At 44.2% G+C, this 18,178-nt stretch overlaps 1 protein-coding gene across 1 annotated transcript in view; it reads left to right on the top strand.

Annotated features, from left to right (window-relative positions):
* The window catches only part of LOC146865639 (uncharacterized), a 182,612-nt gene that overhangs the window by 10,681 nt on the left and 153,753 nt on the right, over positions 1-18,178 (top strand). Inside the window, exon 2 of the mRNA XM_085640177.1 lies at positions 8,376-8,459. Coding sequence (XP_085496303.1) covers positions 8,376-8,459 — 84 coding nt within the window. The remainder of the gene's footprint in view (positions 1-8,375; positions 8,460-18,178) is intronic.

The raw sequence follows: 18,178 nt of genomic DNA, 5'->3' as shown, positions 1-18,178 counted from the left end.
TTCTCTGCCACACTCTGGGTAGACACAAAGGTTGTCCCGAAGGGAAGAAGGGGTCCCCCATCTTGGATGTTAGGGTTAAGGTGCCCTGTGATATTGTTTGCAGTAGGGGAACAGGAACTACTGACAAAGTGGGAAGGATTGACCCTGGGAACACTTACCCCATTGGTTGGGGGGAGCCAGCAGACTCCACTACCATTTAAATAGTGCACCCCATAATTGTTGCACCTCAAGGAACACTCCTCAGAACATTATTTGTGAACATGTAGAAGATCATAAAAAGACTTGATTTTGCTTGCTGTAACCCAAGAGAAGCCCTGAAGGATGAGATATGCTCCCTCTGGTATCCAATACAAAGATGTGGACTTCAAGGTGGAGTGGGTTAAACTCCTATGTGGCTACATGGACACAAAAATCTTGAAAACACGTTTTCTTGTTTTTTAGTTGCTATGTCACAGCTGGGCCTGCACTTGCCCCTGCTTAAGGCCTTTGCTGGGTTTGGACCTACAGTCCTAATAGTCCTTCCTAAAGTCTGTGAGCCTTGGGTGAAGAGCTGAAAAAGGGAGACAGCCCTGCAAACACTTGGGACTTAGAAAAATCCTGACATCCAGCTGCATGAGGGCCAGTCTTTACTGGAGAGAAGAAACAGGTGTGTCCCTCTTGGAGCTTCTCTGCAGTAACAAAACCTTTTCCGAATACTTGACCTTTTGGAGTTCTCACCGAATATAAGCCTGCTGTCTCACCCTGACCCCTACCCCGGAAGAAAACGACTTCCTTCTCAGAGTCTAAGTTCCAAACATAAAATCTTGACCAAAGGTGCAAAAAGCATCCGGATGACAGATGGACCTAGGCCGGCAGGGAATTAAAATTTCTCCAGCTCTGACCATTTCCTGCCTAAACCAACAGGTTTAGCTGGTCCTTGTCCAATGAATATCCAACTTTGCATAAAATTCACTAGATAGAGCCTAATGCCTTGCCCGTGGGACACAATTTTTCCTCCATGTTGAAGAGTAACTTCAAATGTAAAATCATTGACGGGCCATTTTGCTTGGCATATCCGACTTTAGGATCCATAGTGGAAGGTCTCAAAGTACACCTAGGTCCCAGTCTACCACAATCATACCAATTGGTGCTTAGTACTTTTGGAGCTATTGTCACTTAAAATTTAAAAAACTCATACCTAGGGTTTTGCTTATTGGGTTTCTGGTGCTTTGCAACAAACAACATACCACATTCCTTTAAAATCAGGGCATATTAAAGCAAAGGTTTGCTGGGGGCATTCTTTGGGGATGACCTTTAAAGTACAGCAGTTATCTGTTCTCAGTACAATATATGGCCTCTCAGTCAGCAAGGAAATCTGTAAATCAGATTTCAATTTAAGGTCAATTTAAATCAGTGTTCGTATGAAAAGTGAGTATTGTGTGATTTTCTTGGATCTTCCCGAAAACACACAGATATTTTCAAACAATATATAGCTAATAATAAAGTAACTGTGGTCAGTAATACTAAGGAAACACATTGGGAATAGTAAAACCTGCAAAGAGTAGTACCTAAAGTGTTGAATTTTAATATATCTCAATTGAGTGTACTTGTAGATTACTATACATCTAGTCAAATTGTTAAAGTTGTTGAGGGAGATATGTGGTATATTGCCATGTTCACACCTAAACCCATTATGGACCTTAAAGACTGGTCATTAAGTATGTTTTCAGTTTGCAAGCATCTTCATAGAAACCCTCGATTGAGGCTGTATCCTACCACTCCTGAGACAGCCCAAATTCGACTCTGATGACATTGCCAACTACTGCTTATCACACACCTACCCCTGATTGGCAAGAACATTTTCAAAGCTCTTCAGTCACAACTTCAGGATCACATAAACACCAACTATCTTCTGCATTACCATCATTCTGGATTCAGATCATGCTGCAACATGGAGATGGCTACATCACCATCCAAAGATGATACCCTGCTGACCATAAATAGAAGTGACCCTGGCCTTATGATATTACTGAACATTTCAGCCCCCTTTGACACCTTTGGTCACCTGAAGACTTGAATTGGATTCACTTGCAACATTCTTCACTGCTTCTCCTTCAAACTATCCAACCTATCCAACCGACACCAGTTTATTCACACGATTTCTTCCATGTTCCAGGGGTTTCTATTAACTGTGGCATTCCCCATGGTTTAATCTTGGCCCCTGTGACCTTCAGCCTCTACATGGAGGATATCCTATTATACTTATGACAGCATCACAGTTCTCCAATACAACGAAGTTCCAAAACTCTACTTGAAATTTTCAAACACTACATGCAACTTAATAATACATGGATGTCCAGCACCCACTTGAAGTTCAACCCCACCAAGACACAATTCCGACTATATGAAAAGAACAAGCAATAAATAAACAAAAACTTGCATAAGGGCTTGTACTGGAGGACATGGCTCCTGGACCTTTGCCCAAAGCCAAGTTATATAAAATTACCCTCAAGGATCAAACTGGCATGAAAAACAAGATGGCCTGGCATCTGCTCTTTGGACTAAAGAAAGTGAAACTATTCCTCCAAGAAAGCAAATAGTAAACTGCTGTTCAAGCCCTCATACTCTTGCATTTTGATAGAGGCAATGCCTTTCTTCATGACCTCTGAAATTTAACATTTGCTCCGCTCTAGGTATCCTACATGCTGCAGCACAGCTAAAAGCCTGAAAAACTATGACTACATCATCCCACCTTGACGGAACTTCACTAGCTCTCCTTGATGGACTTCACCACCTTCACAGTCAGCTACATCATCTACAAAGCTATAACAACTGGCACCATTACCTACATGGCTGATAAACTGCTCCTTCGCTGGTGGTTCTCAGCCCACTTACAGCCAGCACAGCATCAGACGGGCGATAAAGAAGTCCCAAAAAAGGCCCTTTTCATTTACGAACCCAGGATCTGGAGCGATATTCCTTTAGTCACCTAAACCTCCACAACCCTGCTCCAAGCTAAGAAAGAACAGGAAACATGCCACTTTAACCTGTTGTTTTCTAAGACTGTCCCCGATAGAATGCTAAGCCCTTTTTTACTATTTGGGATACTTTGCACTCATTCTTGATATCTCCATGATAAATGTTTGCCACATCAATTACCCACACCAAATTTTCATTGTTTTTTCCCATCCTGGTGATTCTAAAGGTGCCCAGAGATCGTGAATTCCCCTGTAGAGAACCGAGAAAATAGCCAAAACATAGATACATTTTGCTTTCTCTTTTTGTTAAAAATGGGGAAAAAAAGTACTAAGCAAGAAAGCATTTTTTTCTAGAAATAGCATGTACAAAAGGTTTGCTGTGCTTGGGCCACCATCATCCCAGATATCAGGAATCAGCACAGTTGTATAAAAACATTTATGACAGATTTGCATTATTCCATGTTTCCTAATTTTTGTGGTTTTAACTTATTGGCAGTTTGTGGTGGAAACTGGTGTAAAACCCATGGGTGATCGAGGACAACTAAAAAATTTGAAATGTAGACAACATTTTTGAAAATTCTGAATTCAGCTTGGGAGCATTTGTGTAGATACCTCAAGGTTTTCTAAAGAAACTAACAGTTGAAATAAAAAATAGTCAAAATTAATAGGAAAAAAGCATATTTGTGACTACATTTCCATCTGTAACTTCTTGTTTCGATGGCTGATTTACAAAAGTAATATGCTGTTCCATCTGAAAGATATATCTTGTAAGAACATGGGTTATTACTGGAGAAGGGGAAAGCCTGACTCAAATAATAAACAAAATCCTTGGTAAGGTGACCCAAAAAAGTCACTAAGGTAACCTCTGCTTATCCTCTGGTCGCTTGGCACAAAAGCAGTTAGCCATACCTTAGAGGCACTGTGTCAAGTATTTATACAGTACTCAAGTAGGAGCAAAGTGAAAGAATAATACAAGAAAAATTCCAAACCAATCTGGAAAAATAGAACTGGAGAAATCAGAAAAACTGGAAAAAAAAATGTTTTAAATTTCAGGTGAAAATAGAGTCAAGAAGCACAAAGCCACACAATTATCTGGTCTCACTTGACCGGGGGAAAGTCAAAAGTGAAGGTCCACTGCAATTGCAATAGAGGGTAGGTTGGATTCATGGACCAGGTTAGTCCGGCTAGAGAGTTGCTTTCTCAAGTACAGTGCATAGTGAGTTGTTCAGGTTGACATGGGCCACAAGGAGTTGGCTGTGGTGCAATGAGCAGGTAATTGCTATAGTGCGACGAGATGGCCATTGCTGGAGCTTCACATTGGTTGATCCTCTTGGACAGTTGCTCTCGGTGAGAAGTGCAGGTCTTGTATTGCTGGTCATCGTGCACAGTTGCTGTCAATGGGAAGGGCAGGTCCCACTGGAGTTTCTCATTGGCAGTCATTGCGGACAGTCTATTCTAGGCATCAAGAGGTCACTTCACAGTCGCGAGCAACCCAAACTCCTGTAACTTCACCTTTTCTGCAGGAGGAGTTCTCACTCAGGGGCTGATCTAGCGCTGGTGGTGCAACAGTCATTTTTGACGCCCCCATCGGGGATGGAGATGGCGATGTCGGGGGCGGAGGAGGCGTTGGTCCAGGTTTAAGTGAAGAAGGCAACATCTGGCGTGAGGGTGTCGAGGAGGTCCCAGATCTCTATGGCATGTCTGTGCAGGGAGCGCACGTGGAGGAGGATGCACCTCAGGGCTTAGGTGGTGCTGGCATCCGGTGCAGGTGCTGCAGCCGTGGGGGTCCAGAGGATGGTGAAGGAATGGTGAAGGAATGTCGGCAGTGCTGGCAGGAAAACTAGCTGTGGGTGGTGTTCGGCGTCAACAGTTGGCAGTTGTTCCTTCCGGGGTTGAGCTGAGTCGAAGCGGTGGGTGGTCAGGGATCCAGGGTCCCTGGCTGCGGTCGGGGATGGGCGCAGATGGGCTTGCCTTTGGCGCACCAGCAACAATCCCGCTGCACCTGCCACCATTAAATAGGGGAAGGGAGAGGGAAGTGCAGCTGGGAGGCGGGAGTGGGAAACTGGCAGGGGGGAGGGCCCACAGGGGCAACAGTGGCAAAAAACGGGCACAGAGGGCACAACACGAACAGAGACAGAACATAAAGAAAAGGGAAAAATAAAATAAAAAAACAAAATAGAAACACAGAAGGACAGAAAAAGACAGACAAAGTAACCAAACGGGCACAACACAAAGACAGACAACAGCAGACCAGCAGAAAAGCAAGGCTCTCCCACAGGACCACCAGGGATGAGGCGCAGGCAGGAGCCTGCGGGTGGAGGAGGGCTTCGAACACCTACCTAGCAGCGAGGTGAAGAGGCCCCGGCACTACAGCGGAGCTGCAGGAGCAGAGAGCTAGATCCCTGACCCAGTTGTCAGAGGTCCTGCAAAATGTTTTCTTCTTGCGCAATAGGTCATATTTGAAAGAAACAAATGCAGAGAAATTCAATGGATAATAACAAGTGTTCTACTAGTCTGTGGCTGGGACTAGTGTCCACAACATAACACTTGACCAAGAAACATATTTCACTCAGCAGATTCCATTTGTTTTGACAATGTACATAGCTGTAGATGTTTGGTCCTAGCTCAGCCACCACTCAGGGAAATCTACCATATCCACACATTTCTGAAAATGAGACACACGGTCATATCCAGAGTGGTGTGACTTGTGTTGTCAAAAGGTTTTCTTACTCAGAAACCTTTGCGAACCTCAAGCTTTTGTTAAAACCCAGATTTTCCTCACATTTCTGTTAGGGAAAGCTCAGGAATCAATAGGGATCCATGCATTTTTTACCATTCAGCATACCTCCAAATCTCCCAACAAAAATGGTACCTCACATTTTTCCACTCTTGGCGTCACAAGCATGAAGGAGCCCTGGGTGAAAACAGGGGAGTCTCTCTCTATGTAGAAAGACCAAATCCAGAAGGATATCATAGTTGCACATGGAAAGTAGCAATAGAAAGCTTATGACACCACAATAACAAGTCAGAAGGGTATAGAGGAACTTGGAGGGGCCCATGTATATGAGTAAGGATGTTCTCTTCTGTTCTAAATCATTTGGGACACCTACTAAAAACCAAAAAGTACTATAACCAGGCTCAAAATTAGGTAAATGGGAGGGTAGGTACATCAAGTTGTACATTACATTGAATTCTTTTGTTAGTCGGGTTTTAAAATGACATAAGAAATGATTAAGATAAAATAGTAAGGGACTTTATGAAACTGGCTTTTTGACTATTTCCCTTTTGTCATTCTCTTACTTTTAGCTAACCACTAGACCATAAAGGACCAGTAATACAAAGAAAAAAGGAAATAAAGAAATAAATGGATATTTTACTGCTTAGAAGGTCTTACAAAATAACTGACGCAAAGTTGTGCCTTTTTCTAAGGAAGTGGGGTAAGGGTTGTGTTACACCATCCTTAAAAATAAACAATCTGTATTGAATAGAATCAGATGAAATACAACAGCGCTATGGGTATATAATTACAGATATCTCCACAAAAGAATCTACTGTGGGATACTGGAATGGATCACATTAGCAATATCAGCTGATTTGAAACAGTGAGTCATGAGCTGGGATGGGCTATGGTCTTGGCAATATTAAATGAACTGAACAAAGAATGTAGTGAATTCTTCCTAACATAAAATTATATAAATTGCAGGAAAGACAGGTTGCTGGAGGCATATTCAGAATACCACCAGATCACCCGTTTTGGGGAGATTTTAGGATTGAAAACTAAAGTAAGCAACCTTTGAGGAGTGATTAATATCTTCTATGCGGACCATGAGACTGCAATAACAGGGGGATGGTCCTGTCACTGGATAATGTAGCCTGTGGAAGAGGTTACTTAATATACTAGCTTAACCATTCAGCAATAGGCTGCTATTAGAGCAAAATGTTCCTCACAGCTCTAGAAGAGTATATAGTACCTTGCAACTGGACCACCAGACCGTGACTACAACAGTGTCTTGGTTTGGATCAGTTATTATGAGTCCTCACAAGTGGCATCTTAATTAATTTTTGTACTTTATTAGTGAGACGTGGGGGAAATGCTGTCCGCATAGGCTAATAGTTTGCCCCTAAATACAGGTGAACTAAATAGTGTAATGAATATAATTTTTTATATTACTTTAGGTTCATTTTGTTCTTTTATATCTCTCTGTCCACCAGAATTTGTGTATGATCTGCATAAAAATATTGTCGTCCTGAAGAAGGTGGTGTAAACCATTTCAAGGACCACCGAAATACTGTGTTGACAGATTTAAAAAACAAAAAAATGTTTGAGTTTCTTTTCCTTGTTTGCACTGTTGAAATGAGAACAATGACATGTGGTGATAGTGATGTTTGGTTATTATAAATGTAATAGAGTTGATGAACTGCACGAAATTTGTGTTTTAATCTTTCTATGTTTTTAATTTACATATACAATTTGATGTACAAATGGCAGATTTCATTGCATTTGCTTAAAATGTAATAAATATGCCTGACTTGTTATAATAAGGAGACAGAGTTGTAAAAGTTGTTTATTGTTGTAGAAGAGTTCACTGTATATTTTTATCTAGTGCAACCTAATTGAGTCCAGGGCAGAACCACCGGGGTTCATACAGAAGTATGTTGGCACAAAGGAGAGCTTATTTTGGTTGTGACATAACCCATCCTATCCCCTTTTGACATGAAAGGGTGACTCTCTTTAAATGTAGATTCTGTTGGGGGCCACCAATTTCTAGCATGTCAACACATCTCGCGATAAAAACGATACCTCCCCTATGTAGGTGGGCCTGGCACACGTGACAGGAAAGGGCTTAAAACGCAACATAGACAGATCAAACTTTTCCATTGAAAACTGACACCTTTTTTTGCTTTTTACCTACATGTGGATTTTGGGCCCTAGCTCAGCTGGTGCCCAGAGAAACCCACTGAACCTACACATTTCTGAAAGGTAGACACCAGGGAGAGTACAGGGTGGTGTGACTTGTGAGGCTCTCACAAGGCTACCTAACCCAGAATCCTTTGCAAACCTCAAACTTGGGCTAAACCACACATTTTTCTTATATTTATTTGAGGGAAAATTCTGGAATTTGTGAACATCTACAAACTTCCTACCGCCCAGCACCCACAATATGAAAATGCTCAAAATGCAACATGGACAGATCAAACTTTTTCACTCAAAGCCAACCATTTTTTCCAATTTGACCTGGACAATCCCTGCCCTGTCTATTTACCAATGGTATTTCCAAGGTGAGCACAAGTAATTAATATTGTTTTCTCTATAGTTACTGTTACTCTTCTCCAGGACAATATTTGAAATCATAATCGTAAACCAAATGAGCATTCTGGTTTCTCGTCCTAATGACTTATTAACCCTTATGTTTTCAGGGCTTTGTGGGGCAACCAGGACCAAGTGGAAGGAAGGGAGTTTGCGGTCATAGTGGGGCACTACACAAGGACACACACACAGAGGTAAATGGGAACTAGCAAAAGTGAATACAAAGGAAATTGTAACTGATGTTCAAGTCTGCAATATTGTGTCCTTTGTTGAAGCATTGCAGTATTGCCCTGCTGTTTGTCACTCAATTCAGATCAATTCCTGTGGCTTAGAGTACAACCTTGCACTAGCCTGCTTGTGCTCAAGTGAAATGCAGACTTCCCAATGGTTGTATTGGGAGAGTTTTCATGCCCATCTAAGACAGGGAGATTTAGTAACCAGACCTGCTCAAACCCTATCACTTCCCTACACTGACATTAGCTCATGCAGGAGATTCATCAGTCTCTTTTTGAACCATTGTCCTTGAACCACTGAACTCATGGTAATCGATGAAAGGAGTTTTGATGCCTCTCCACTGTGGGTATCTTGGTGCCATTTGGAGGAGGAGTCTTGGCACCAATCGAGACCCAACGAAGACATTAGGAAAGGAGGACATAGAAAGAATGCATATCCTTAGTCTGACATATTGTCAGAAGCCTGTTTAGAGGGCCACATGGCAAGCAGGAGCTACTTGGCCCAACCATAGGGGTTGAGGCCTTTTACTCCAGATGTCCCAGGGCCTCAACTACCAGGGATTCTGAGCAACTGGGACAGGTACCCCTTCAGCACTTGGCTCTCAGTGGTAGCCCAGGTCGAGCAGTCTAAGGCTTCCGAGGAGGGTGGTGGAAAGAGGGGGGTGAAAACAGGTTCACAACTGAAAAAACATTGAGCAGCAGCAATAACTGATTGTCCGTCAAATAGTTGCTCGTATGAGAAGTGTTAACATTCAAACACAAAGTAAAGTATAGCATTCACAAACAATACATCCAGTTCCCTGAGGTCAGTGCTCTATTGTTTTAACAGGCTGATCTCTTAGTCCCACACCCTTCTCACTAGCGGGTATTCCCCATGCCATATAGGAGGCATTCAGGTTAAGCCCCACTAGTAGTCCGAGTTTCAGGGGTTTATCTCTTTATTAAAGTCAAAAATGTTCAGGGGCTGAAGCGGTATATTTTAGGGTAGTTCCCAGGGGGCTGTCCATCCCAAAATCAGTCTTACCTACACAAGCAGGATCTGAATGACTGGAGCATGCCCTTTTGTAGGTGCTGAAGTTGGAGTAGCTATCTCTAGATAGTTCTTGACACAGGGCCCGAGAGGGGAAGTGGTCGGGTGTCCTCAAGTTCCTCACACAAAGTCCTGCGAAGGTAGCAGCCAGATTGTCCTTGATGCTCCTCCAATGCTGATAAGTCACTTAGGATCCATCCCACAGGTGGGGGGTGTAACACTCCTGGTGCTTGTCCTCATTCGGGGCATGGGCCTGCTCGGGTAACTTTGGCAATCTCCTCCTAATGATGACAGTCTCTATCAGCCTACGAACCTAGCTTGGTGCCGGTGCCCCCGGCATACGAGCTCAAGGTTCTCACTCTGTACACAGGCTATGGCACGATTGGCACAGCAGCAATCTTCATGGTGGCCTCGCCTGGCATACGGGGTTGCTGACTTGTGCTATGGCATGATCGACAGGGCATCAATCATCCCAGTGGCCCAACCTGGCATATGTAGTCACCTACTTCAAACCCAAACACAGGCAAGGGCTCGATCAGCACTGCGGCAATCTTCATGGTGACTTAAAGACTGCACATGCATGATGACTCAATTGGTGCAGCAACATTCAGGGCTCACTGCAGGGTGGCCCTCCTCTGGCATACAGAGGTCGCTGACATTTCCCTGCACACAGGCAACAACACGATTAGTGCAGCAGCCGTCTCCTCACTACAGGGATCAAAACTTCAGGATCTGACACTGGACCTTTTTCCCTTCATTGCTTTCCTCTTCCTCACAGGGCACACTGGTCTTAGCAAGCAGGCAGACACTGGTGCTTCTGGCTCCAGGGTCAAGACGTCTTGGAGTCCTTGGGTGATGTCCCCTCATCAAGCTGGGAGACTGGCAGGCATTGGCACCCAGACCTAGTCACAGGCATAAGTCTTGCAGAGTTTCTACTTCTTACACAGCCCAACTGGCTTGCTTAACAGTTGACAATCTTAGGGGCTTCAAACTCCCCTACTTTTAGTACATTTCTAGACACTTAATGTTATATAGAGTGAAAGCATTTTAAATTATTTTGGGGTCTACTTCCCTTTGAAGTGCCCTCTCCTCTGCACTGGCCTTCCTTCAGAAAGCAGTCTGTCACAGCAGGAGTGACTCAAAATCTGATAGCCCCCCAAGACAGGTCAAGGGAGTGACTAGAGGTTCACACCAGGCTATCAGCCACAGTAATATGGGTATCAAGAGGCTGCCACATGGCCTCAGCCCTGCTCTCTATGATTCTCTTATCAGCCCCATCTGCTTAGTAAGATGTGCTCAGACCCCTTCCCAGTGACCTCTCTTTGAATCAAAGAACACCATTTGAAGTCCACTGAAGACCCTACCTCGCTCTTCCTCCAGTGTGTCCTACCCAGCTCACAGGAATCCAGCAATCTACAAATCTGTCTGGGGGGATTTCTCTCCCTCCTCATGTTCCACCAGTTAGCTCTGGGTCTTCCAAACCCAGAATCTTCCATTTATTGTACCAGTCACAAGCAAACATACACTCAGCACGTGCATATAACATATATGCACTGCACAGCATTTCATCATCCCAGTATTGTACCAGGCACAGGCACACCTACACCCAACACATGTATCACATAAACGCACTATGCAGTGCTACACACCAACCTGATGTAGGCCAAGGGTGAGTTAAGTGCACAGCAGCATAAGCTGATATGAGTGAGGACTCACTCCAGAGACACAGGTAAAAAGGCCTGTTTACTCCTACTGATCACTACAGGGTACGCTGCCACCACCACATAAATGCTGCTTAGCTCCTGGAAAAAGTGGTAGCTTTTCACCACTATGAAGGTAGCGCTTTGGGTGCAACTCTCAGTCAGACTGCAATCCATGGGACAGGCCTATGTAATGGTGTGCACACATGACCTGTGTTCGTCCACGGCAACAAAAAACAGCATCAGAAATCATTACAGTTGGGGCAATCAAGGCAGTGGTGCTTGTTCATCACCATGCAATGGATTTTTCCTTCCTAGCACAGACCCATTGAATATTGCACAAGGACTTGCAGATCATGAGTGATGCAACTGAGGTTGAATAATTATCTGGGCATGGCTTTCTAAATCTGACCAGCACAGTTGTGCTGCGATACTGCACTGAAGATGGAAATTGGACAGCCTCTCTAGGTACACTGAGATCTGGTCAATGCTCCAAATGACAAAAACTGTCCCCTTCTGTATGATTTGAATAGGTTAAAGGCATAACCATAAATGATCTTTACCACTGCACTGTGCCTCAGTCCATATTCAATGTGTTCATAGAAATCAAACAGGAAAGAAAGACCGAATAGCGTACATTTTGTATTTCTACCTTTTACCATTGCTGCTTATTGGTCTCTAGAGAAAAGAGGAGGCAATTTTTAAAAAGTGCTAAATGAAGAACTGAAAGAGGACTTGTCTCATATTCCACATTGACAAATATACATTGAGTAGCATAATGAGCTTGTTTGCCAGCTTGTCCACAGACTGGCTGAACGCAAGAATGAAAGAGCACAAGCAGAGTCCAGGGTGTTCCTACAAAGTGGAGACAAATTCTGGAATAATAATGTGGGATGAGGTAGACATCATATAAACTCATGAAAGTTGAGGATGTGTATCTAATCTTAACTAAGGTTGCCTAAATAATCAAAATGCAGAGACTCCACATTCTTGTAATCGCTGTGCAATCAAACATGGCACTCCTCATTTAGGATGTATCACTATCCAGGAAAGGAGAGTTGCATTCACATGTATTTGCTCCCATAGATTTCAATGCCAAATGTAATTTCACAGACTCACTGTTGTTAAAGGAGTCAGGCCTTACTGTTTAGCAAAATCAAGGACTACACTTGTTTGAGCAGTAGGTAGCACAATACTCACTTCAGCACTGATCAAATATAGCATTGTAGCCTTTAAACATCATGGAATCCGTAGTGAAACTATCTGTTTTCCCATTATTCATAACATCAGTTCAAACTCCTATAAATGTCCCTGGCTAACTAAATACCAACCCAATGATAGATTGCTATGTGAGATAATTCATAATGAGCACCTCTTGGACACAACGATGTGCCACTATCCCATGCCTTGGTAGATGCAAGCATGTCCTCAAAGAGTTGTCTTGCGGTAGCAGTCACTGTGCACATGACAGAAAAGGGAGATGCAATGATTGGAATGCCTGTAATTCCCATCTCCCCATTTTTAAATAACAAGATGCCACCATTCCGTCAGAATAGCCCTGTTGATGGCAAATAGAATAAGTACCTACACTAGTATTTGAAACCTATTTAAGCAATCAGTTCACCCACCACTCTCCATCATGATCAGCAGTCCTTTTGTTCTTTGTACTCAGGAAGATGGGTGAATAAAGGATTTATATTGATTACTAGGTGTTCAACTGCATTATGATCAAGAACCATGCAAAACAGCCGATATTTTAGCAAGCTAGAAGTGACAGGGACATACCATATAGTGAAAGAGGAACACATGATATACTGTCTTCCAAACAATGTATGAATGATCGAATATCAACTCATGCTTCAGATTGTGTAATGTATGAGAAGTGTCTTTGTCTTGCTGTCCTTAACCATTTCTATGTGGAGGATGAGTCATTCAAATCCCACACATTACGTATCCAATCAAATGGTCCAGCTGAATGTATAAAGCTGGACCTAGATATGTACCTCATGTGCTTCATACAAGAAAAAAACCCAATGGTTTTCATAATTATGAATTGCTGTGTTTTGCCACACTCATGCTCTCAGTGGGTGCTCTTCCTTCTATTATCCTTAAGTCTGATTAGCGCATATGTTCTTCCACTTTAGCCATGAACAATTGACTTTAAGTGCTTGTTGGTCCACATTCAGTAAGCCAATAAATGGAATCTCTTTGTTGCTAAGGACTGGTAAAAACAGCAGGTGAAGAAGCAAAGCTTAAAACCAGCATACCCCATTTGCCTTCCACTAACCACTTACATTTCACACTAACTGAGAATTCCAAACGTATTTTGTGGGTTCTATCTCAATGTCATGTCTAACTGCATGGGCCAGGAATCTGGGAAGTTTTCTAGTGCTTGTCACTCCTTTGTCAAGGCAGGCATGGAACGCTACGATCCTGTGCAGCTTCATGGCAGAAGGTAGGGGACTTTAGAAGGCTTCATGGGGCATAGAGATTGTAGCAGACTGGCTGGGAGTACAGCTCCTACAAGGATGTGAGAAGTGCATACTTAATAGTTCCCATTCATCTGGTATATCTCACTTCCAAAGAAAAACAGTTGGCAACATTGGATAATTCATTAAAACTGCTTGTAGGACACGGGGAGCAGGTAGAGTCTAATGGCAGGTTTGTGTCAACTGTACTCCGCTTGGCAATGCTTCATATAGTTGAGCACTCATTAATCAGCTCCTGGCCTTCCCCAACCCACACTTTGCCTACTTCCTCTTGTCTTCTTTGGTTTATTTTCTACTCTGAGGTTTGTGCACACCTTTGTTTGAATTGCCCTGTGTTATACCTATTTAGACTCTTGTTTAATCTACAATAGAGGGGAACGAGTCACTGGGGCTACCACCCATCAGCAGTGCCACAGAACCATGGTAAGACTTAAGTGACCACTAGTTCTTCTTTTTTATGTTTACAGATATTATTGACAAAGGCAGTTACATATTTCTCCTGTTAAAGATACTGGTGTGTTTCTTCTGTTCAGATTGTGTTCTCATTCGCACCTTCCCTGGCCCTGTTTGTCTACTTCATAACAGACAAAGCTTCTGGTAGGATTATCAAAAGGCACTGACATGGGGGTATATAAACTACAGCAGGTTGTTCCTGACAACACTAAGTCATCTTTGGTGGACTGTATGAGCTCCATGGAGGGGTTGTACTCTGGCTCACAGGAAACAAGTTGCATTGAGTTAGGACCAGCAGTGCAATCCTAAAGTGGATTAGTTAGGATTAAGGTAAATTAAGCATGTGTTCCTTGCAGAGAAATTGGGTTGCTGGTTGAGGAGTGTGTGAGCTTTTTTCAAGCACCCGCCACAATCCCTGTCTGGGCGAATTACAAAAGTCAGTAAATTAACCTGTGCTTAACCCTCAGGTAGCTTGCCACAAAAGCAGTCAGGCATGACTTAGAGGCAATGCCTAAAGTATTTCTGCAGCAGTAATAAAGTGAAAAGACAACACAAGAAAAAAACCCACACCAATTTAGAAAATAGAGTACATTTTAATAAATTATTTGACCCCAAATGACAAAAATTCAATCAGTAGAACAGGAGCTATAAATTTATAAAGTTTTAAGTGAAAAATAGCTCCTAAAACATCATAGCACCAACTGTGGACATCTAGTCAAGTGAGACCTGTGCAAAGTCAAAAATGATGGCTGACCGAGGATGGAGCATGGTTCAGACCCACAAAGGGGATTGGGGTGGTCTCCGCTTACTTTTGGACTTACAAGAAAGTTTGAAGAAAACAGGCCAGAGAAGGTATAGGCAAGGGGCAAGGCAGCTGGAGGTGTCTGAAATGGGGTAGTTGTTGTCAGAGAACCACTGGATGATGTCCTTGTGAAGATTTCTTCATTCAGACTTAGGGCTTGATTACGAGTTTGGTGGTGTTGGAGCGGGCCACCATGCCAGCTCCCACACCACCAAACGCGACCACCCGCCAGATTACGAGTGTCCTCGTGATCTGGTGGGCTTTCCTTTAGCGGTGCCTTTTAGAACGGCAGCACAATGGGAGCGCCAAAGCCCATTCCTGCATGGCATGGACTTTGAAGTCAGTGGTAGCCGCTCTGTCACCTCTATGTCACTGTGGGTTTGGCAGTCCATGACCACCAAACTCATAATCAGGCCCTTAGTGTCTTTTTTGGAAGTCAAAGATCTCCAGTGGGACAAAGTTGCTGGCTGTATCCGACGAGGGATCCATGAAGCTTGATACCCCTTCTGGGAGGAGCAGCTAAACGGGATTTGCTGCTGCAGAGAAGAACGTTGTGGGAGCTACTACAATGAGGGGCTAAAGGTGATGCACCATGGGTGGATTGGTGAGCAGGTTGGCCTCATTCTCATCAGTGCTATAACATACATGGAAAAGATAATATTCCTGTCAACAGCAAAAACCACTAGTGACTATCGGTCACTTGCAGGCCAAGTAGTGTTGTACCCTTACAGGGTAAAGGTGATGTGGGTCCCAGGACCAAGTCACGACATTCAGTTCAGTTTTACTTGGCCTATTGAGCCAAGGTGCAGAGTTGTCCTGGCTGTCCCTGGTGCTGAGCAGGAGCTGCGGCAGAACTGCTTTTACAGCTGAAATGATGCTGTGGGGGAAAAAGATGCATAAGAACAACAATGGAGATGTTTCTGATGTTGGTCACAGGTTGGTTGGAGTTCTCACCTGATGCAGCATTGAATAAAGGGGTTGGTTGCTGGTTAGTGTTTTAACTGCAGTTTGCAGGGGACTAGTGCCATTCGTCCAGGGGAGACTAAGGGTGCTTCTGGCTTCCACAGGGTCCCTCACTTCGGGAGTGCCAATTAGGTTTACCCAAGGATGAGGGTCTTTCACTCAGTTCTAAGTCTGTTGCCACACAGACAGAGTACCCATCTTTTGCTTTGGTGCTGTGGGCAAAATACTGTTTTTGGCGACACAAGTCTCCTCCCGGTCTTTCCTTAAAGTAAGTTGTTCAGATCAGAGATTCTAGAGTCAGGGGGTCCCTTAAATCGTAGATTTAGGATAGTTAGTTGTGTGGGAGCTAGTAGCCAATGGGCGGCTTGTCCCTGCAGGCAATCTGCCACTGAGGTGACAATATCCCGTGGCGTAGGTCACCTTTTCTCCCCATAACCCACTATTTCTGCCCTCCTAGAGATGGCAGGGTTTAATTTTAGGTGTACAGATCAGGCTACTCATCCTAGGGGTGTGGCCAGCCTTTCTGGAGGTGTACACCTCCTCTATATTTAATTTCCCATCATGCCTGGGTGCAAATGTGCCTGAGGTAAGGGGAGGGCTGTTTTCTCCACTGGTAGTCAGCCCTGGTGCATATCAAAGGTGGTGCAGCCTTTGAAGCTCACTGCCTTGATGCGCCACTTTACTAGGCTGCATGGGAAGAGGGAGTTGTGACCTCCTTCCTGCCAAAGCCTTTGTTTCTGACTCCTGGGCGTAATCACATTGCCTGTAGGAGGTCAGAATCCTGTTTAGATTGCAGCAGCTGCAGGGAAGCTTGGGCTGGCCAACCAGAGCACAGTGAAGATGGAGCAAGCAGGTCGGGAACTTCTATGGTGCCACCTGGGACCATGCCATATAATCCACAGTATGAGAATTGAGCTAGGGGTGGGACGGCACATTGTTTGATACCAAACATGACATATTTTAGTGGTACCATAATGGAGCTGCTAATCTCAAGCGTGCCCCGTTGGCAGCCGATGTTCTCTGATGGACTGCTAACACATGTAGTCCTTTCCAATGGGGAACACCACTAAAAGGACATATAGGCTTGCACTTATATGTCCTCACTTTTAATATACTGCACCGTGCCTCCTGGGCATACCTTAGGTGTGCCTTATATTTATGAAATGTAGTGTATGTGACTGCACTGCACATGGTGTGGGTACAGTCGTGTTTGAGCAGTTTGCACTGCTCCTGTTGCCTGCAATGGCAATCCTGCTGTCAGTAGTTTTCTTGGGTCACCCACGGTGGCACAAAACCGTGCTGCAGCCCTGGGAACCCTTTTGCCACCAATGCAATAGGCACCCCTGGTACCATATACTAGGAACTTATAAGGAGGTAAAGTATTTGACAATTTGCGATTACCAAGTCAAACATAACAGTTTTAGGTGAGAGCACAGGCACTGAGGTCTGGGCAGCACACTCCAGTGCAATGACAAAGTCATAACCATCAGTATCAGCAAAAAGTGGGGAGTGACCGTACAAAAAGAGACACTTTCCTACACCCGAGTTTTAGATTTGGGCTACCTGGGCACATTTAGCACCACTTTCAAAGGTGTAGGACAGGAATGACAGCACCTGGAGGGTCAGGACTCACTCGGGCTGCGGCCTGGTTCGGGTGCAGATTGGTTGGAGCCTTTTTCTGTTCCTGAGACCATCACCAGGAGGCCAGCCAACTAGCTCTTGAAGTTATTCTGAAAGCCTTGGGTTCATGAATGCAGGCAGATCTGCAAAAATCAGGGCAGTCCTCTGAGGGCACGGGGCAGGCATACAATAGCGGGGAAGTCCTCCTTGTGAAGCAGGTAGTCCTTTGAAGTACACAGCAGGCTATAGGCAGCAGGGCAGTCTGCTTTCAGTCCTTACACAGGTCCAGAAGTGAACTGAAAAGTGGGTCTGAGGGTCCTATTTTTATCGTTGATGCCAGCTTTGAAGTGAAAAAAACTTCTGGAGTCCTCCCTATAGAAGTGTCTGGGATTTCCTGCCTCCCTGCCTGGGTCCCGTGTCTGCAGGCACAATAGGCTAATGTGAAGTTATTTGTGTGAGAGCTGAAGTAGTGTCTTCAAAATAGAAGTGGGCCTGTGCACAGCTGCACCCCCATCTTTCCTTGGATGGCCCATCCTGCCAACACCAAATCCCCCTATAGTGTGGGTATCTCGGAGTAATACACAAAGGATAACTGACAGGTATACCTAGCCATGCGACCCCAG

Source organism: Triturus cristatus, chromosome 2_1 (assembly GCF_964204655.1).
Source record: "Triturus cristatus chromosome 2_1, aTriCri1.1, whole genome shotgun sequence".
NCBI classification, from domain to species: Eukaryota; Metazoa; Chordata; class Amphibia; order Caudata; family Salamandridae; genus Triturus; species Triturus cristatus.
Note: the sequence above shows the minus strand (reverse complement) of the source record. Positions and strands in the feature narration are given on the sequence as shown.